This window comes from Capra hircus, chromosome 6, assembly GCF_001704415.2.
Source record: "Capra hircus breed San Clemente chromosome 6, ASM170441v1, whole genome shotgun sequence".
Classification (NCBI taxonomy): Eukaryota; Metazoa; Chordata; class Mammalia; order Artiodactyla; family Bovidae; genus Capra; species Capra hircus.
Genome location: NC_030813.1, coordinates 71,473,478 through 71,496,270, shown reverse-complemented (window position 1 = coordinate 71,496,270; position 22,793 = coordinate 71,473,478). Strand labels below are relative to the sequence as shown.

Here is a 22,793-nt window from a genome sequence, read left to right as displayed (position 1 = left end):
TTTGCAACCCCTTGGACTTTCCACATTGTCTATGGGATTCTCCAGGCCAGAATACTGGAGTGGGTAGCCTTTCCCTTCTCTGGGGGATCTTCTCAACCCAGGGATTGAATCCAGGTCTCCCACATTGCAGGCAGATTTTTTACTGACGGAGCCAGAAGGGAACTTAGACATTATTTGAAGAAATAAATTTGTTGAATATGCAGTTGTCTTGTGTGCTACCAAGAGAGCTGTATTAATCTTTCAGTTTTTGTTTACTTAATAAGGCCTCAAAAATGCTTCACATCTAGATATTGACAGGGTAGAATTTTTTTAGCATTTGATGTTTGTCTTGAACCAGAATATTCTTTGGTTCTAAGAGGTCTGGATTGTGAGACTTTGATTTAGGATGTGTTTCTTGTTTTTGCTGTCTGTTTTAGATTTAAATTGGTGTTACAAGCTACTGTAGAACCAAGAATTTTTTATCATGCTAATGTTTCATATCCATTGTGGAAGTGAACTAATGTTCCCATTCAGTACTGAATAAATTGAGAACTTTATTTAATTGAGAACTTAAATTTCATCTTTACTCATTCATTAAATAATTTTAAAAGTATTTCAGCCTTTCTTTACAAGTTAAAATTGTTCTCTTAGAAATAATTATCTTTTTAACTATAATACAAACAATAATCTACAGAAGCAAGTTTGACTTTTTCATAAATGATGATAAACATAGTTAAGGATGGTTGGGTTTTGTATTATATCAATTAAATTTCAGCACTACTTTTAATTAATGTTTATATCAATAGATCCCTCAGTCCCAGAAAGGTCTGTGATATCAGATTTAACCAACCTAAATTCCAAAGTAGGTCAGTGGGTCAATAGGTTATTAGGTTAGAAAAGGATTTACTGTAGTTTCCATTTTTTAAACCGAGGTTCTTGAGTTAAACCTTTTAAATTAGTAATTTAATATTAATAATTAGATGAAATAAAATGCTCCTTCTTTAAGTTACAGGAACAAGTACATAGGAAGATAGTCTCTCTTACTTGTTTGGTAATAGTAGCATGTCACTTTGTTACTCATTTTTTTTCCCTCAGCCCAGTCTCTAATGTTGGACAGTTAAAAGGAAACAAGAAAAAGGCAGCAGTTAAGGTTTCCTTGTTATAAAATAATACATGTTCTTAGAAAAATTTTAGAAAGTGCTAAAGAAAAAGTAAAAATGGAAAAAATCCATGTTAATTACTCAAATAACAACAGTTGATACTTTGACGTATTTTGGATTTATGTTCAATATATTTTAATGTCACTGTTACTGCTGTTGGATGTTTAAATCTTTCTGGCTTTACTGTTTTAAATAATAATGCATTCACTGTCAAACTTTGGATACATCTCTGATTATTTCCTTTTTTTTCCCCCCAAAATGAGATTACTAGGTCAAAGGACTTAGGCGTTTCAAGTTATTGACACTTCTCACCAAACTTTTTTTTAAGAAAGGCAGTCCTCATTTACTCTCTTAAAGCATTGTTCAGTGTCTATTTCATTTCTGTGTCACAAACTTCTCAGACTGTTAGTAAATGTAATAGACACTTGAGAGTCATTTTCTTGTCCTCGGTGCAGTGTTGACATTGTCAGCTTCTTGAAGTACTCTTTTCTTCTAATTTTAGTGACAGATAGTCCTTCATGGCTTTCTTCTTTATCTTTGATTGGTCTTTTTCCATCTAGTTGATGGTATTATTAACACTAATTATACTTAAAATTTATCACTCATTTGTTGGGTTTTCTACATACTTTTTCAAATATGTAACATAGCTGATCCTCAGAACAATTTTATGGGCTAGGTACTTCTGTTATCTCCATGAGCCATAATTCACATTCAGGAACTGTTTCCGAAACCCATTTCTTTACATTTTTTTTGCTCTGCCTTCTCCCCATGTTATTGGCAGCTCTTCTGCTTGTCTCCAAAATGTTACTTTTTTCATCAGATTTGAGCCTTAGCCTTTTTTATCCTTTTGTATGTGTTTTTTTTTTTTTTCCCCTAGAGAAATCCATTTAATCATTATCTTTAATGTGCATATTTACTTTGATGGCTCTCACTTTACATCTTCACCCAGTTCTTTCCTGAAAGCCACACCCGTTTCCAGCTGCCTGCATGACTGAAGCAACTTAGCATGCATGCGTGCATTGGAGAAGGAAATGGCAACCTACTCCAGTGTTCTTGCCTGGAGAAGCCCAGGGATGGAGCAGCCTGGTGGGCTGCCGTCTATGAGGTCACACAGAGTCAGACACGACTGAAGCAACTTAGCAGCAGCAGCAGCAGCTCGACATTTTTCCTCTTACATGTCCCATAGATATCTTAAGCATAACATGTCTAAAACTGTATCCATCATTAGAAGTATTTGTGAGGTGTTTGTTTCACAGTGATTAAGAGCATGCTGCTGTGTGCTGTGCTTAGTCACTCAGTCGTGTCTGGTTCTTTGTGACCTCATGGACTGTAACCCGCCAGGCGGCTTTGTCCATGGCAATTCTCCAGGCAGGAATACTGGCGGGTTGGCATGCCCTCCTCTAGGGGATCTTCCCAACCCAGGAACTGAACCCAGGTCTTCCGCATTGCGGATGGATTCTTTACCATCTGAGCTACCAGGGAAGCCCAAGAATACTGCAGTGCATAGCCTATCCCTTCTGCAGGGGATCTTCCTGACCAGGAATTGAACCAGGGTCTCCTGGATTGCAGGTGGATTCTTTACCAGCTGAGCTACCAGGGAAGCCTGATTAAGAGCACAGTTCAAGCTAAATGATTGGGTTTTATATCTTAGCCTTACTGCTCATCTTGGCCAGCTAGCTTGCATATTCTCTTTGTGTGTCAGTTTCCGCATCTGAGATAATAATAGAGCCTACTTCATGTGATTGTTGAGTCTTAAATGAGAGAAAACTTTGAAGAATGCCTGGCACGTAGTAAATGTTCAATAAATGTTAGCCAGTGCTTTCAACATCATTCCCTCCCTCTTTTCTCCAATTTACTCCTCCAGTATTACCTATCCACCCCACAGATGTGTCCAAGCCAAAATTTGAGTGGTACTCTGATTTCTCCCTGCCCCCAGCTTTTCTTAATCAGTCACCAAATTCTGCCTAGTCATCTCAGTATCTATTAAAATTCTCATTTTTAAAATGAACTCTGCTTCTATATGGAGAAGGCAATGGCAACCCACTCCAGTACTCATGCCTGGCAAATCCCTTGGATGGAGGAGCCTGGTAGGCTGCAGTCCATGGGGTCACTAGGAGTCGGACATGACTGAAACGACTTAGCAGCAGCAGCAGCTGCTTCTATATTGTTTTACCTGAACTGTTACAATACTATACTTCTACCATTCTAGTTCTAGTCCTGGCTCCTTATATTCTGTTTTCTGTGTTGTAACCAGATGATGGCTCAAAAGAACAAGTGTCTATTGTCAGTTTCCTGCTTAAAACTTTTCAGTGTCTTTATTGGGGAGAGTGGGGTCAGGAGTTACCTTCATGATCCATGTGGATCATCATTATCATCTTACTGCCACCTCTGTTACCCCTGGTCCTGGGTTTTTGCTCCAGTCAACACTAAGGTACTTGGTAGTATTCTAAAATCACAGTTCCTTCTCACATCTCCAGACCTTTGTGTCAATTTTCTCTTGACATTTATGAAATTTCTCTCTTTGCTTGCTGCTGCTAAGTCGCTTCAGTCGTGTCCGACCCTGTGCAACCCCATAGACGGTAGCCCACCAGGCTCCCCCATCCCTGGGATTCTCTAGGCAAGAATACTGGAGTGGGTTGCCATTTCCTTCTCCATCTCTCTTTGCTTAGTGAAGTCTTATTTTATTCTTAAGATCTCAGTCTTTAGAAGACTTCCTTAACTTCTGTGTCACTCCCAGAGTGTTCAGAGAGCATTTTGTGCCTTCTCTGGGAAGCACCTCAAATGCAGTGGCTGTGTCTATTTCACCATTTCAAAACTACTGTCAGTGTACTACTGGACACTTGTGTTAGCACTCAGTAAATATTTGGTGAATGATAATTGTATGAAGTTAAATTTTTAAGGAATCACTAATATTAAACTATAATATGTTTTTACTTCACTTCTTTGATTTCTCTTGAAAGAAAGTGAAAGTCGCTCAGTTGTGTCAACTTTTTCCCAACCCCGTGGACTATACAGTCTGTGGGATTCTCCAGGCCAGAATACTGGAGTGAGTAGCTGTTCTGTTTTCCACGGGATCTTCCCAAGCCAGGGATCGAACTGAGGTCTCCTGTATTGCATGCAGATTCTTTACCAGCTGAGCTACCAGAGAAAGCTCCTTGCCAGGAATAATTTTTACATTTATTAGCTGTTTGTTTTCTTTATGGCTCCTTATTTAGTCTTACTTTTTGTTGTTGTTAGTTTTTGTTACGTTTTAAACTCTTTTGAATAACTTTTAGGGATACTTAATATGGTAAAAAATACTATTTGTCATGCTGCAGATGTTTAAGCCTTTTATTTTGCTTTTAAAGGGAGAGTTTCTGTTTGTGTTTATTTTGTTAATAATTGGTATCCCTACATATCCTTTAGACTTCACAACAGCTGCCTTAGGTAAGAATTCTGAGGCTTAGGATAATTATGTTAATTGTGCCAAAGATTTTCATCCACACCTCTCTGACTCTAAACTCATGGTCTTAACGTCTACTTTCACTCCTCCAGTATGCTGGGTTTATTAGGTGCTTTAATTATGACTGACTCTATCCCAAAATGCTTAAAACCAAATAGGACACTAGGAACTGGCTTCTGAATTGGCTTCATGCACATGTTAGGAATTCAGTTCTATTGCTCTGGTGTTTTTGATTCAGACCTTTTATATTTATTTGAGTCTCCAGGGATATCTGTCTTTTGTTGTTGCCATAAAAAGACAGTCTCTTTTTCTGCTCAAAAATACCCCCTTTTTCTGCTGTCATAAATTTCCCTATGTTTTGCTGTCATATTACATATATAGCATATTCTTGGTTTTTAAAAAATTATGTAAAATGGACATTGCATAGGTCAGATGCAAGCTGTAACTGTAAAGTTTTGCATTAACTTTGGCACAGTTGGGTTGGTCTTGGTTAATTCAATTATTCACAGTGATTATTGAGTTTTTGTTGTTGTAAAGTTGCTAAGTTGTGTCCAACTCTTTGTGACCCCATGGACCGCAGCATGCCAGGCTTCCCAGTCTTTCACTATTTTCTGGAGTTTGCTCAAACTCCTGTCCATTGAGTCAGTGATGCTATTCAACCGTCTCATCCTCTGTTGTCCCCTTCTCCTGCCTTCAGTCTTTCACAGCATCAGGGTTTTTTCCAGTGAGTTGGCTCTTCGCATCAGGTAGCCAAACTATTGGAGCTTCGGCTTCAGTATCAGTAATGAATATTCAGGGTTGATTTCCTTTAAAAGTGATTGGTTTGATCTCCTTGCAGTCCAAGGGACTCCCAAGAGTCTTCTCCAGCACCACAGTTTGAAAGCATCAATGCTTCGGTGCTCAGCGTTGTTTATGATCCAGCACTTATATCTGTATATGACTACTGGGAAAACCATAGCTTTGACTATATGGACCTTTGTTGGCAAAATGATGTGTCTCCTTTTTAATATGCTGTCTAGGTTGCTCATTGCTTTTCTTCCAAGGAGCAAGTATCTTTTAATTTCATGGCTGCAGTCACCATCTACAGTGATTTTTGGAGCCCCCCAAAATAAAATCTGCCACTGTTTCCGTTGTTTCCCCATCTATTTGCCATGAAGTGATGGGACTGGATGCCATGACCTTAGTTTTTGGAATATTGAGTTTTAAGCCAGTTTTTTTCACTCTCCTCTTTCACGTTCATTAAGAGGCTCTTTGGTTCCTCTTCACTTTCTGCCATTAGGATGGTATCATCTGCATATCTGAGGTTGTTGATATGTCTCCTGGCAATCTTGATTCCAGCTTGTGCTTCATCCAGCCTAGCATTTCACATGAGGTACTCTGCATAGAAGTTATATAAATAATCAGGGTGACAATATACAGCCTTGACATAACTCCTTTCCCAATTTGGAACCAGTCCATTGTTCCATGTCCAGTTTATCTGTTGCTTCTGGACCTGCGTACAGATTTCTCTGGAGGCAATTAAGGTGGTCTGGTACTGTCATCTCTTTAAGAATTTTGCACTGTTTGTTGTGATCCACACAGTCGAAGGTTTTAAGTATAGTCAGTTAAGCAGATATAGGTGTTTTTCTGAAATTCTCTTACTTTTTTTTATGATCCAGTGGATGTTGGCAATTTTGATCTCTGGTTCCTCTGTAAATCCAGCTTGTACATCTGGAAATTCTCAGTTCATGTACTGTTGAAGCCTAGCTTGAAGGATTTTGAGCATTACCTTGCTAGCATGTGAAATGAGTGTAATTGTACCTGTATTTGTTTTATCTTCCTGATAAATTTGATGGTTTTATTTTTATATAATGTCTTTTTAATCTCTTGTGGCAGCTGTTTTGTCTGATACAAGTACAACTCTTCTTGCTTTCTTGGTTACTGTATGTGTGGAATACCTTTTTTCAGTCTTTTACTTTCTGTCTTTGTGTATCCTTAAATCTAAAGTGTCTCTCATAGATAGCATATAGTTGGATCTTGTATTTTTATCCATTTACCTGCTTTCTCTTTTGATTGGCAACTTCAGTTTATTTGCAATTAAAATAATTACTGATAGGGAAAGACTGTTACTATTTTGTTCATTTTTTGTCCATCTTGTAGCCTTTTCCACTTTTTTTCCTCTGGTCTTCCTTTATGTTTCATTGATAAAAAAAAAAAATTATAGGGGTTGATTTTTTGATTCTGCTTTGATTCTTTTCTCATTTCCTTTTTAGGTATCCTCTATAGGTGTTTTCTTTGTGCTTACCGTAATGTTAATAGTATATTTTAAGCTGATAACTTGAAAAACTCTACTCTTTTTACTTCTCTCCCCTCTACCACACTTGATCTCTGTTACAAATTACATCTGTTTATATTCATCATATATGAGTGTTTGTTAGCACATATGTATGTTCATTAACATACTTTATAGTTATACTTATTTTTGTACTTTTGTCTTTTAACTTCTATAGTAGAATTAAAAGTGATTGTAGGTTTTTAAAGTTCTTTTAGAAACAATTATTAGTGTTTAGTGTTTCTTATATATTTTGTGACAAAATTCTAAATTTTATGTTTCAAAATTATTTTAAAACCTCTTTTATGATAAATGTCTATATAAGTTGAGTAAATCTAACAAAAATTTTTCTTATTTAAACAGAATTCTGAGACTGATGGTCAGCCATACAGAAGAATATATTGAACTTACAGTTTTCTGAAGAATCAGTTCAAAGATCTCAGAAATACAAAAGGTAATGAAATGATTGTATCTTGAAATGTACTTTGAAATGACACTTCCCTAGGAAAATGAGTTGGGGAGAGTCAGTGCTAAATTATTATTTTTCATAGTGGAATTCAGTAGATGATGGGCTAAAGATACTTTTTGGAGCAGAAGCAAGTGCTTTTAATAATTACATTGGAACTACTTGAATAAATTGGGACTGTAAGTCACCCCACCTAAAACAGAAAGAATCAAGAAGTAGTAAGAGGTATTAGAGATGTGCAGTTAACTACCAAAGGAAGGAGTTAACAAGATAAAAGGGGTTGAAGGTAGAATATGGAGATCAGAGAACTTTGGTTTTTTAATAAGTCTTGTAAAACTTTTTGGACACTTTAAACTTTGAACGGTTATACATTTGTGAAAATCAACACTAAGTTTTAAAATGAGAGGGGAATTAATGAAAGATCTTGAAATACGAACTGTACACAATTGACAAGATGTTTTTCTGTGAAAGGGAGCAGAAAAGGAGGACGGTACCTGAAGGAGATTGGTGGGTCAAGGAAGTTTTGTGTTTTGTTTTTTCTTTAAGGTAATACACTAAGATTTTGATCAGTTTTGGAGGGAGAAATCAGTGATGTAGAAATGGAAAGCTTTGAGAAAGAGAGCAGATGGGATTCAGAGAAGAAGTAGTATCATATCATTAGATACTGCATAATTTATTTTTAATGCAGAATGTGTTGCATTGTATATGTGAATTCTTTTCCAAATATGGACTGCCAGGTACTGAGATTTTCTGTTAGTTACCTATAATGTTGTGTGCTGAATTTAAAACATACCTGCTTCCATATTGGCAAACTTTGAATTGCTTATACAGTTTATTAGTTATTAATAGCTCCCCATTTGATAAATTTTTCAAAAAGTTGTTTTTAAAATGTTGTTTATAAAAAACTTATACCATCCTGCCCTCTGTTGTGATAAAACAGTAATGTGGTGCATACTCACCTGGGAATTCATATCACTGAATGACTTTGAGCTCAAGTTGCTTATGTAAAGGAACAGTCGATTCCTAGCTGTAACTTGATCCTTTATATAATTTAATTTGTTCCAACAGCTGTAACTGCTCCTTTTAAAGACTTTTTATTGCATACCATACTGGTCTATTATTAAAGTCAATATTTAAGAGACAAGAGTTTTAACAGTAATATTTAATCTGTATTAGGAATTCCTTGCTTATGAGTAGGAACTTCACATGTCTTCTAAAAATGAGTCCTTAGAATTCATAGCATGAGCATGTGTAAACTATACCTAGTCTTTTAGTCTGAAAACGTGGGTCCTAGAATAGTCCCAACACAAGACCTGTGGCTGCTCCCACATTACCACTTTGTTTTGTTAATCAAGGGGAATCTTCTAAAAGTTACTTTACTTAGTTGGGCCTACTTCACTTTTTCCTCTTATCTTTCCCTTAAATATAGTATGCCTATCATTTGGCTGGACAAGTAGAGAAAAGATCTTGGGCTAAGCTGTCAGAGATGTAATTTTATATTGCTCAATTAGTTGGACAGCAAATAGTGTTTGGAAAAATTTAACCAACAATAATAAAATAGCTTAAGAAAGCATTAGTCTATCTTCTAAAGATTTTGGATTCACCTCCCTTAGAGTCAGCATGGTCCCTCCTGTATAGTCTTTAAGTCCTTATTCTTTGAGTCTTTTTTTCCCCTCTAGTTTGCCCTATTCTGTCTTCTCATAATTAAACAGGTGGATACTTGGTTTCATATAAGGCTTAAATCTGGTCTTTTAACTTTAAACTGAAACTGTTCTTTTTTAGTTCACCTAGGTTGGCTCTGTTACCTTTGGACTGTTCTTTCTGTTCTAGTGGTAGAACCAGCCTCTGTTATTATCATGATGATAAGTATGTCTGTTGGACCAGAGGGCTGTGCTTAGGTGATCTTTAAAGTCTCTTCTGACTCTGAAATTCTGTAATTTTGTCTTGTATTTGCTGATGTTGACCCAGACACTTAAAATCACTATTTTATCCTGAAGTTAGTTCTTTTTATTTTTCTTAACCACCGTCCCCCCTCCCCCTACCCCATTATCCTCCCCCACTACCTTTTAAGAACTCTTAGCCCTGCACAGTTCCACTTCTTCAGCCACAACCACATAGGCAACCCAGCATCATTTATCAAGTTATTGTCTTCCTCTCATGAATATACATTTGAAAATGATTGAGTATTTTAGAATCTCATGTTCTTTAATATTCTCTGGTTCAGAGTGACAGATCAATTTACACTATTTTCTAAATTTTAATAAGTTTCTTTTGGCTCAAAACTGTAAGGATATTAGAATTAAGGTGTTTATTCAATATTTAACTCATGACTGTATCTTTTATGGGTAAAACCTGCCTTCTACTTTAGAAAAACTGTATAGAATATAGAGAGAAATTTTAGGCTTATGATTGAGTTTTAAAGCAGTAAATTTTAATTCTTTTGGTGTGAATATGAAACTTCAAAATAAGGCTGTTCTTCAGTTTACTTGCCTTCACCCCCTTACTACTCTTGTTATCTCTCACTTTATACTCTGGTAATTAAAACTTTCCGTTGTAATATACCTACATTTTTATCTAAAGAGAAAAGTCCTCAAATATGATGCCCTCTCATCTCATAAAGGCCCGGGCCTTTGCATATTGCTATTCTTGTGGCCTAGAATCCTGTCAACTATTACCTCTTGTCCTTTAGCCTGTTATGTCTGAAACTTGAATGGTCATACAAATCACATAGGGACCTTGTTAAAAATGTGGATTCTGCTTTACTAGGACTAGAGCTGGTCTCAAGATTCTGTATTTTAACAAGCTCTCTGATGATGATGTCAGTCTCAGGACCACGTTTTCAATAACAAGAATCTCTGCTGCCTGACAATATGACTGTCATCAAGAATATTTCCTGACTCCCCCCATATACCTTCATTATCCCTGTTTCTGTAATTATTTAGTTATCTGCTTCCCTATTTAATTGCAGATTTTTGCCTATAATAATTGTATCTCTCATCCTTCTATTTCCAAAGCTAACTGTACTGTTTAATAGAAAATAGGCTTTTAGCAAATGTTCATCACCCATTAGCTGGTGTTCTTAAAGCTTACTTACCTAGACTGACAGATGTAGCCTACGTACATAGTTATATAATCTATACTGAATATAGTGGCTTTTTGATTACTTTATTATAGAAAGGAAATGAATTATGGTCTTCAATTTTTTTTTCCCCTCTGTAGCTCTTTATATAGAAGAAGAAAAAACAAAACTTCAAATGTGCCTCAGCTAAAGGATTATTTTCTTGAAAATAATGTTCTAGCCCTTTGTAGAAACAAAAACATTTTGAAATCTCTATGATAAACATATAGTGTTTCTCAAATTATTTAATACTCTGTTTGTAGAAATAAGTGTTTTAGAAAACTAATGACCATTTACCTTTCCTTCCACTCAAGGAGAAGTACAAATGTCTACCACAAGACGAAAACGTAACATGTTATGTTGTTTACCGTAAGCTGTAGTAAAATGAGCTCACTTGTTGACAGGTATGTTTTTAGAGACTCATTTATTTTGAATTATGTAAAGCTATTTTAAAAATTCACTGTTAGAGTAATGGTCTATATCACTGATAAAGGAAGTGTTATGCTTAATCATTAATACTGTTATACCTACCTTCTGTATTGAGCAAATGTCATGTAATAGTAAAATGAATTATCTAGAGCCAAAGTCAGCAGCATGTGGCTTGTGTTCTGAATGGATCTTGAGCTATAATTTTGAGTGATTTGGTCAGAACTGTTCTGAAAGGAATTATGACAGTTTCAGGGGTTTCCTTGGCACTTTCTGGAATCATCTATCTCCTTATCTATTGGTCCTAACTTCAGCCTGTTAAACATCTTAGCATAAGAGGTAACTGTAATTATTAATAGGATTTTGTTAGTTGAAATTATAATCTTTAAATCTTACTCTTGGTAAAGGATAGGCCTCCTTGTTTCTTTGATTTTAAGACTTCTTTAACTTTTTTTTTTACCTTTTAACATGTTTGACACTAGAATTCATCTTCGAGTAGGCCTATCAGAGTTTAATTGGTAGTATTTTTAAATTTCTTAGTGGACATAATAATGGACTTCCCTGGTGGCTCAGACGGTAAAGCGTCTGCCTGCAATGCCGGAGACCAGGGTTCAATCCCTGGATCGGGAAGATCTCCTGGAGAAGGAAATGGCAATCCACTCCAGTATTCTTGCCTGGAAAATCCCATGGATGGAGGAGCCTGCCTAGTAGGCTACAGTCTGTAGGGTTGCAAAGAGTCAGACACAACTGAGCAACTTCACTTTCACTTTTAGTGGACATAATAAGTCTTATCATCAGTGATATCTTAAATTTGATGAAATATAGAGACAGCTTTTTAAAAATACCTACTCTGACAGCTAACATGCAGAGCACTTTCTGTGTTTTAACTTCATTTAACTTCACAATAATTCCATGAGATTTTACAGATGAGAGATCTGTAGGTCAGAGAGGTTAAATAGCTTGTTTTAAGGTCACATAGTAAATAATAAGCTGGAGTTATGACCTGTGTTGATCTCTCTGACTCTAAAGTTCCTGTGTTTTTATTTTAGTATACTGTGTGATTTTTCCATAGGGGATTCTTTAAGAATTTTATAGCTAGACTTGTGCACAGAAGTGACTTTTGACATCTAGAGGCAGCTTCCCTCCCTTTTCTGTGAGGTGAATAGTGAAGGTCCATACTTTACCAGAGCTTAAGACCTGAAGTACAAGGAGTATCCTCAGGGAGCCCTGCCATAGATTTGGACTGTGCAGTAGTTTCAAGTGGAATCTATGTGTAGTCTTCTTCTCAGAAAAAATGTTTCTTCACTACTCCTTAGGCATTAAATATGATTTCAGTGTTGTGCTTTTGATTGATTTCCAGTTCCCATTCTAGATAATATGACATCTAGGGATGACAGAGTGCTCAGACATAAAGCAGTGGTTCTTAATATGAATTCATTTTCTCTCTGAATGTCATGAAAGTTAATGGACTCTCTCCTCAATGATGTGCATTTACATGTAGAATTTTTTAATAAATTTTAGTGTTTACATGGAACCCCAAAAGTTTGCTATGATAGAAGATTTGTAGATGATCTCAATTGTGAGACTCATAGGCACTTTATAGGCCACAGAGAGATGTGCTTAAAGGAATCAATAGTGAGTTCATGTAAAAGATCATAAGTCACTTGAAACTATTTAGTATTGCCCCTTAGGTTAAGGAGTTAGCCACCAGGTCTCTAGATTTCAGAGAGACTTTTATTAGAATGCTCTTCCTCTCGGTCTTCCAATAACCAACCCCTTCTTGTCTTTTAGATCTCAGCTCAAATGTTCCCACTTCAAGTCCTTCCCTAACCACACAGATTAAAATAACCACCCAGTAATAAACACATCACTTCTTTAAAAATAAAGAACAGCTCATACATTTTCATGTTGATTTGTTTTTTTCTACTAGAAAGTAAGCTGTAAGGGAGGAGGGGCCTATATGTCTAGCTAACTGCTTGGTAGCCATGTCTAGAACAGAGCGTGGCACGAGAGTGCTAACAAAAAAAAAAATGTTTGTCAAATGAATCAGTAATGAATGAAATTATATCAATATAAGTTAACATGCTAGATATTGTGATGTTTCTGAGTGATTTGTGTTTTATAAAGTAAATGTCTATTTTTAAAATGTGTGACTATAATTAATTATGATTTTAAGTGAATCATTTTTATAATGGCAAATACACTGATTTTCTCTAGGTTTTCACTAGTTACTAAAAGTTTGAAATAAAATATTTAACTTTTGGTTAAATTATTATTTATTCCAATAAACTTTTAAAAATGTAAAACATAGTTGAACTTTGTCTGTTTGTATTAGAAAACAGGTTAATAATTATTGAATTTGAATTTGTACAGTCTGTAACTCTACAAAGATCCTAGGCTATAACTGATTGATTTACGTTTTGTTTCAGTATTGCTGTTCCTTAGCGAATCTGCTCTTATTTTCTTTTTATTTATTTATTTATTTATTTATTTTTATTATTATTATTTTTTAAATCTTTAATTCTTGCATGCATTCCCAAACATGAACCCCCCTCCCACCTCCCTCCCCACAACATCTCTCTGGGTCATCCCCATGCACCAGCCCCAAGCATGCTGCACCCTATGTCAGACATGGACTGGCGATTCATTTCTTACATGATAGTATACATGTTAGAATTCCCATTCTCCCAAATCATGCTCTTATTTTCTGTATCTTTCTTTTTCTTTTAGAGATGATGGTAGTATTTTTGATGGGTTGGTGGAAGAAGATGACAAGGACAAAGCAAAAAGGTAGTTAAACTTATGATGTAATATAGTAAAAAAAATAAGTAACAAGTAAATGTAATGGTAAAAAATAGTAAATCAGTGATTTCCAAAAGCTGTCTGCCGTAAGAACTTAGATATGTTAGAAAGGAGAAGAGCTGAGGATATCAGTGTGTAGTTTATAAATTAAGTAAAATTTTCCTCTAAAAGTGCCTTTCTCACCACATCACATTATGGCACATAGTATTTACATGACATCACTGGGGACGTAAGCCTTCAATCACTTGCCAAGAGAGGGTTTGCCTAGAGTCATCATTGTAGTTACTATTTTCCCTTAACCTACTCTATTCTTTGGAAGCAATTTATCTAGTATAGCACACCTTCAGAGCAGAGATGGGAGAATTAAGCTTCACCTCCCATGGGGGGATCTTATACTCCAGTGCTGTGTTATTTCTTCAATTGCTTGGTTTGCTCCAGCTTTGGCATTTGGGGGTCTTTCAGAGTTGGCTTCTCTGTGTCTTTTGACATGCCTCCATTCTCCAGTAGAAGGCAAAATAGATGATGGGGGAGGACAGGGAGAATTGATGGAGAGGTGTCATCAAGTAGGTGAGTGGATGGCGTCTAGAGCCATGGTGGCGATGGTGAGGGTTTAACCTTAAATAAGGGCCTTGATGGTAATTAAAGTAGCAGGAGGGAGGGTCCAGATAGCATTACAGCCAAGTTTGTAGTCATTGAGAGTGAGCAGTACTTTTCTGGTTTTTTCCCAGTCACAGTGAACTGTGTGGGTGCTTAGATGAGGGTAGAGGGTGTTGTAGCATTACATTCAGAAACAAAAAATAAACATGTAATAAGTAATAGTTCTTAAATGTGTGTTTTAGCAAAATAAAAGGTACTAGGATAAGGGAAATATTGAGGAAAGCTATATAACTTTATTCAAGTAAATAAAAAGACCTGTACTTGAAGCTAAACATATATAGGATAACTCCTTTCCTTTCAGTCTAGTGGGGGAAAGTTTCTATAAAATATTTTAGGGTCGAGGTAAAGTCACTGTTAAGGTGGGAATAATCAGTCTTGCCTGAATGAAGAGGCAGAACTTTGAGGAATTAACTTGGACAGATTTAAAGGCCAAATTTATAGATGGATAAGGTGAGCTAAGGGTTTTCTGTTTGCAGAGACTTTGAAGGTTTGATCATGTTTTTAGGGAACCAAAAATACTATGGTTGTGGGAAACCTTGGAGAAAGAAGACCTCATAATAATGCTGTCAGAATTACCCAGACCGCACTGGGCTCTGACATCTATGAGCTGTTATTATTGAGGTCATCACAAGGGCTGAGTACTTCCAACCTGAGTGTAACATGAAGTAACGTTGCTTTAATGAGTGTGATCCAGTGGTAGAATTAGCAATGATATTTGATTTCCATGTATTTCTTACACTTGAGTTAAAATGCCGGTTTTAAATGATTACTTCATGATAACTGTATGGTCCTGGGCATATATTCTCTTTTATGCCTGAGTTGTCATACCTATAAAATGAAAAATAATAAGATCTACTTCATAGGAATTAAATGAAATTTCATAAATGTTTCCAATAATGCCTAGCATATAAATATACAATAATGGTTCTAAATTTTACCTTCTACACATGTCTTCAGATATTGCATAGATAGTAATTCTCTGGTGCTTATTTCCTGCTTACTCCTTTCTAGAGGAGTAGAATTAGATCTGTCTCACTTCCTCTAGTATATGTCCTTTAAAATGTCAAACAAGCAATTTCACCATATTTAAATTCTCCCCAAACCATCTCTCCACCCAAACTAATATCTCATGTTATATTACTTGGAAATTCCTTTTGATTTTTCTTTTGCTTCCTCACTCCAAATCTGATTTACCTAGAATTGCTAGGTCTGCCTATTAATCCTCAGACCCACACTGCTGTGTTAACACTGCCACTACTGTGGTTTTTAGCTTAGGATATTGCAGTTACCTCCTAAATGGTCATCTGGCCTCCAGTCTTGTTTGGCATACAGTAAGTTTTCAGTAGCTTTTGTTAAATGAATTGTTTTACCAAGCATTGATTCTTTCATTACTCAGTTCCTGGAATGGTCTTACTATCCGTCAGTTCTGTTCATGGCATTTCTTTGCTTAAAACCTTTCAGTACCTTTCATTATTTAATGACTTTCACTAAAACTAAAATCCTTTTGTGTAGCATAAAAACTTAATGATTTTTTTTCTGAGTACTTATTATTCTGAACTGCCCACCAGTTACACCCCCGGCTGCAGCATACTTGGGCACAGAAAGCCTGTACTAGCCGCATTAGCCAAGCTGAGCTACTTGTGATGGGTTTTCATCTTTGTACAAGTTGCCTGTGTCTGGAATGGTCTTCTCACACATCACTACCCCCTCTTTCTCACTCAGCCTTCATGATTCGATTTAGCACACTTAGGAGTTTCCATAGGATTTAGGTAAATTTCTTGAAAGGGGTTATCTTTGTCCAGTATTCCTAGCCATTGTTAGCCCAGTCTGTATCATTATAACAAAGAGTTTAGTGTTTGGTGAGGGGGTCAGTTAATTTCTATTACATTTCTTAAGAGATTTTTTTTGTGTTTCTTCTCAGTACTAATATGGAATAAATGCTACTTCTTTACTGAAAAAAATTAATAGAATTATCCTCTGACCTTTTGGCAAAGTAGTATACTTTGTTTAAACAAAAACTGAATTCTAAAGTCTGACTTCACAAAAGCATATAGTTAGAAGTGTTACAGAATGATTAGTTGCTCTGCAAATAATTATATTTATTTTACAAGTTCTCAATGCAGCTAACAATTTGCTCCTGGTTACTGCTTCACATAGAACAGTGGGAATTATTCATTTAGCACATATATTTTGATCCCTTACTGTTTGTTAGGTATTATGCTTAAGTGCTTAGATGAAAAAATTTGGGCTCTGCTATTAAGCCCACAGCCCAGTGAAGAGATAGATATGCAAGCAAGTGGTTACAGCTCTGTATTGGAGGCTGGGATAGAGGAGTAAAGAGGAAGAATGTGTGGGTGAGCCTGAGGGTAGAGAGATTTTCATCTTTAGATTTCTGTTTATAATTTAAAGCTCACAGGAGATGGATAACTTTCTCCTATTCAGTAATTTATAATAATTTGTATTTATATTTTACATGTACTTTCACAAACTATCTCAAGTAATAATAATAGCCTTGTAAGGGAAACACAAATTCTTGATAAATATTAGATTTAGTAAAACTTGAGATTTGAACGTAATTTGTCTTAAAAACAGATATGCCAAGTGCTTAATATGTAAAAGTTTCTTTAGTGGTTAAGCCAAGAAGAAAAATTACTGTCCTAATTAACTATACTGTTAGTAACCTAGAATATGAACATTCATTACCATTTGTAGTCACAGAAGTACGTGCTCTGTGGTCATGTCCATATTGAGCATTGTGTTAAACTATTTGTGTAGTTAAATGGATTGTTTGAAAGCTGCTTATGTAATTTTTTATTCCATCAGAGTATCTAGAAACAAATCTGAAAAGAAACGTAGAGATCAGTTTAATGTTCTCATTAAAGAACTGGGATCCATGCTTCCTGGTAATGCTAGAAAGATGGACAAATCTACTGTTCTACAGAAGAGCATCGATTTTTTACGAAAACATAAAGGTACATTTTTAACTTTGTAAAATGGATTTTTTTTTTTTTAATAACAGACTCTCTCTTAAAGCATAATGTGATAGAATCTTGGCAGTAATGCTTGAGACTGGGTGCTTCCTAACCTTTTTTCAAGAGAAAGAAACAATTGCCTTTTAGTGATTCCCTGGTATGTTCTTTCTTTCATTCAACAAACATTTATTTAGTGCCTACTATATCCTTGGCTTCCCTGATGGCTCAGATGGTAAAGAATCTCCCTGCAGTGCGGGAGATGTGGGTTCAGTTCCTGAGTTGCGAAGATCCCCTGGAGGAGGGCTTGGTGACCCGCTCCAGTATTCTTGCCTGGAGAATCCCCGTGGACAGAGGAGCCTAGTGGGCCACAGTCCATGAGGTCACAAAGAGTGGGACATGACTGAGCAACTAACACACATAGCCTAGATTCTTGTGGTGCAGGGTAATAGTTCTGACCCTCAAGTAACTCAAACCAAGGGAGACAAATAATATATAAATATCTAATTACAGTGCAAGTAATTATTGTGAGTGGTGCTTGTAAAGAATATTTATGTGAGAATACAGAGGAAAGAATGTGTCAGAGACGTCATAAAACCAGTTCATTTTTCAACCGAGTCTTCCTTTTATCTTAAGGAAAAGAGCATTTCACATGGAAGGAGGAGCATATGTAAAACCAGAGAAGCGAGGAGAGGTCAGTTTAACTGGAGCATAGAATTGAGTTGGAAAGTTAGGAGTGTATTTGGAAGAGAATCGAGTCAGATCATGAGATATGTAATTTAAACAGATTACTTCAATGACTAAGAAATAAACATCATTTTAAAGTGATTATTTGTTAAAGAAAATCACTTTGAGAAAATATGTCATGGAAAGGAAATTTTAGAGAATAGTAAGTATCTTGGTACTTAACAGATGCTACTTAATAGAAAATAGGTGAAAAGCTTGTAGAAGGACATTCCTTTTTCAGATGCAAATAAACTACAGAACTTCTCAAAAGAGAATTTATAACTAGTGCTTTTATTTCTCGATGGCTCACTCTGTAATATATTACTAGCCTGGTTTATGCTCCACCACTGTTTAAAATTATTTTTCTTAATACCATGATCCCCACCCTCTCTGCTGCCGATGAGGCAGTAGCTCTTTCTTATACCTCATCCTCTTCTGCATCTCTGAAGCACTGGGAATTTTTACCTGCCCTCCACTGGCTTTCTTTTTCCTTGTTCTGAGATACGCTGGACTTCTTCATTCACCTCCCTCTCCCAACCGAGCTAACTTCTTTTCTCTTTCTGCCCTCCGAACATGACATTTCTTTAGGTCTTATCTTGTGTTCATGCTTTCTCCATGTTCTTACCCTTGGTTTTGCCTCTCTGTTAAACTACTAAGTCTGTATTTTTAGATGCAGACTTTTTAGTTTTTCATTTCCAGGTAACTTCTGAATCTTTGGTTTTAAATGTTCTCAGACTCAACACGTCTAAAACTGAATTCATTTTCATTTTGTCAAGTCATCTCTTTCTTTCAGTTTTCCATTTTCACACCACAATCCTTTCACTCCCCTGGGACTCAAACCTGAGAAGTGTTTTGCATTTTTTCATCTTCTTTAGTGTACAGTATCACAGTTGCCAAATTTTTTTGATTCTTCTGGTAATGTGTCAAAATTGCTGGTTTACGAAATTTACTGCCTACATTATCATTACATTTTATCTCTACAAATGGTATTCTCACTAATTTTTTGTCCCTTGTTAGTGCACTCATTCCTCAGACATTGTAGCAGTTCAGTAAATGATTGTTGAATGAAATGAAATGATATGCATGCATAATTATTTCCCCCTGACAATAGAGGATTAATTTTGGCATTTAGATTTTTTTTAAAGTTGAGCTTATGGTTCTCACAAAATTAAAATTTACCTGAAATTGAAAGGTAATTCTTACATACTTATTACTCTAAAAATAAACCTGGGTTTAGCTAAATTTGATGGAATTTGTTTATGTATTTAAGTCCTTTTTTCTGAATGTATATAATTGATGTGAATTTGAAAAGCATGATTATATTCCACAGAATTAGTAGCTATAATTGTTCATATCTAATACAGACATTTCCAGTATGCCAAATTTGGGGTGCCAATTTTTTATGCTGTATTTATATATCTGGTAATAGAGAAATCAAAACAATTTAGTCCATATTTTCCACTGCAAGATAGAGTATATTTTGTAGAGTAAAATCTATGATATGTATTTTAATTTTACTTGGTTGTTTTAATATGTCTGCATTTAAATATGGAAAAAATATTGCCTAAGTATAGATTTCATCATTTATGAATAGCTTTTTATAACAATCTATTAGAAGTATGTTGCAAAATAAACTATACTAATTGTGTTAAAATATGTGCCGAAACCTAGGGAATCTCCAAATTTTGACCAGCTTCCTACTACTAAGAAAACATGCCAGAGGACACAGAGCAGAATCACTCTGGGTTTATTACTATAAAGTTTTTGCCTAGAATTTTAATTTAGTCTCTTTGATTAATTAAGAATAGAACACCTTAGACTGAGAAGAATCTCTGCCTGGCAATAGGCAGGCCTAAAATAATTCTTTTTTAAAAGCAGACTGACTGATCTCCTTGGCTCCTTTCCTCCAGGTTTATGTCCTTAGGTCTGTTCTAGGTACTACTGTTTGAAAGGCAAAGAAAGGGGAAAGAATATATTTCTAATGCTTGATATAGTCTGCTTATTTTGATTCTTATTTGATCATTGTGTAAAGCAGGAAGCAATCTCAGGCCAGTCAGGAACAAAGGTTCTCAAAGCTCCCCAGAGAAAATTCAGAGACTGGCATTTTTAAGAGACTAGTCTTAAAGTTATCCAAATTATTCAAGCAGATGACCTGCTACATTAGCTCAATATTTCATCATACCAAAATTTGGACCTCCTGATACCTACCTAGACCAATAAATGTTATTGACTATGGCTCTTCTCTTTAATTAGTGCCACTAATGTGTCAATCTGTTTACAGAAATCACTGCACAGTCAGATGCTAGTGAAATTCGACAGGACTGGAAACCTACATTCCTTAGTAATGAAGAGTTTACGCAATTAATGCTAGAGGTATGTCCAGATTAATTTTTGAAAAGTTTTATTTTCTTAAGAAATCACAGGGGTTGCCAATTCTAGTATAGATTTAGCAATACTATTTTAATACTGAAAAATCTTAATTCAGTGTAAGTCAACCAACTATTCATTTAAAATTAACTGATGTAAGTATTGTAATAAAATAGTACTATATGTGGTAAAATAATGCCAAATCTTTGTGCTTTCAATATCATCTGAATTTTTGAGAGGCTTAATAAGTTAGAAACCTGTAACTACCAAGTTCTCTACCTGGACAAAACTAACATTTAAATGAAAAATAAAATATATTATTCATCACATAGTAAATATTATGAAATGTATTTTACTGGACAGTAGGATTTTTTTCAACAAATTAAAATCCACCTAAACACAGCATAAAATGATACTAAATGAAGTATTTTGAAACTATTAAAATAGTGAAATATACATTGAAAGGCAACTCTTCTCATTTTAAATAGAAACTTCTAAAAGGTTTTCCTTCTAAAAGTAGATATTCTTCTATGACAGAATTATTTTTGAATACAGTTCAGATCATACTTGCTTAGAATTGCAAAACTTAATATGTCACACAATCAGTTATAAAATCCACAAAAATTTTGAGTCACTCATACCTATCAGTTTTACTTTTTAAACATTTCCAATTTAGATTAATAAGGATATCTTCATGTACACAAAGTACAGAGTTCAGTATCAGATTTCTATGATAGCTTTTTTTTCCCCCAAAAAAACAAATAATAAATAAAGGTGGTATTATACTTGGGTGTTAACAGTTAAGGACAAGAGAAGTAGATAAGCAAAAGAAGCTAGAGATAGAAGGAGTAGAAGAAAACAATTGAAGTAGAGATTGTTAAATAATTTACATTTCTTATTCTATTTGTTCAGGTTTGTTATTTTAGACTTTAAGCATATATCTCTGTTGTATGTTTATGTAAGAACCATGTCTCAAGTGTCTTTGCAAGTTGACTAAAGTCCAAAGCAACAGTATTTTACAAATTATTGAATTATTTTTCTGTTTTTACTAGGTATAACAGTTAATTGCTGGATTAAGTCTTTATATATTCAGCAGAAATGTCACCATATGAAAATTTATTTGAGTGTAAATACATTGTATATATACTTAAAGCCATGCTTAACATCTCAAAGAATAACTGAGCACATCTTACATACCATTACCTCAGTGAATCCTCACAGTAATCTTATGAAGATACACTATTAGCATCCCTTTCTTACTTTCACATGAGGAAATTGGGCAAAGGGATTATGAAATTTGCTCAAAATAAAACTAATCCTGAGCTAGGATTCACTGCAGGAAAACTAGCCTCTGATCCCTGTGGCCCTAGACCCTGTGCCCACTGCCGCTCATGGCACTTCTTCTCAGTGAAAGTTAGCTGTGGCACAGAACTTTTAGCTTGGTAACCAGCAATTAGTTCTTTAAATTAATGGACGCAAGTTACAAACCGAATAATAGTTCCAATTAATTTTCTCTTCTCTAAAAAGAAGTTTGACATTGTCCAAAATTCTCTCTTTAGATTAAGTAATACATTTATGAAAGGGTACAAACAAGCTAATGTTTGTAACCCCAAGAAGAAATCAACTCATTTAATTGTTCTTTAAATTTTTTTTTTATTTCTCAGTGCCATGATTCAATACCATCTGTGTTATCATAAATCCTTTTTAAAACCTTTTTCTTCATTTGGTTTTTTTTTTTGTGTGTGCAGCTTGCTTGGGGCTGGTGCATGGGGATGACCCAGAGAGATGTTGTGGGGAGGGAGGTGGGAGGGGGGTTCATGTTTGGGAACGCATGTAAGAATTAAAGATTTTAAAATTTAAAAAAAAAAATTAAAAATTCATTTGGTTTTGTTGGGTCTTAGTTGCGGCATGTGGGATCCTCTTTGTGGTGCATGGACTCTCTAGCTGTGACATGCAGGCTCTGGAGTACAGGGGCTCAGGTTGTGGCTAGCGAGCTTAGTTGCTACCAGGCACGTGGGATCTTACTTCCCTGACTAGGGATTGAACCTGTGTCCCCTGCACTGCAAGGCGGATTTTTAACGACTCGACACCAGGGAAGTCCCAGTCATAAACTCTTTACTTATCCTGCTTTATTGATGTGAAAATTTTCTTTTTTTAATAATTTTTCTTCATTTATATTTTTGACTTTTTTTGCCACACTGAGCGGCATGCAGGATCTTATTTCTCTAACCAGGGATCGAACCCACACCCCCTGCAGTGGAAGTGCAGAATCCTAACTGCTCGACTGCCAGGAAGTCCCCCCAAATTTTCTTATAAATTCATAAATTAATGTAATATCTGTATTTAAGAAACTTAGGAAGGTAAATTACC

The 22,793-nt window shown here is 35.4% G+C and overlaps 1 protein-coding gene across 7 annotated transcripts in view; it reads left to right on the top strand.

Annotated features, from left to right (window-relative positions):
- The window catches only part of CLOCK (clock circadian regulator), a 128,876-nt gene that overhangs the window by 51,936 nt on the left and 54,147 nt on the right, over positions 1-22,793 (top strand). For 6 of the 7 annotated variants that reach the window (XM_018049467.1, XM_018049470.1, XM_018049466.1 and 3 more), the window contains 5 exons: positions 7,256-7,346; positions 10,791-10,880; positions 13,633-13,692; positions 17,185-17,333; positions 20,338-20,429. In XM_018049467.1, the coding sequence (XP_017904956.1) occupies positions 10,834-10,880; positions 13,633-13,692; positions 17,185-17,333; positions 20,338-20,429 (348 nt within the window). In that variant the 5' untranslated portion in view covers positions 7,256-7,346; positions 10,791-10,833. Of the gene's footprint in view, positions 1-7,255; positions 7,347-10,790; positions 10,881-13,632; positions 13,693-17,184; positions 17,334-20,337; positions 20,430-22,793 lie in introns of those variants that run through there. The other variant, XM_013964639.2, reaches the window with a different exon arrangement.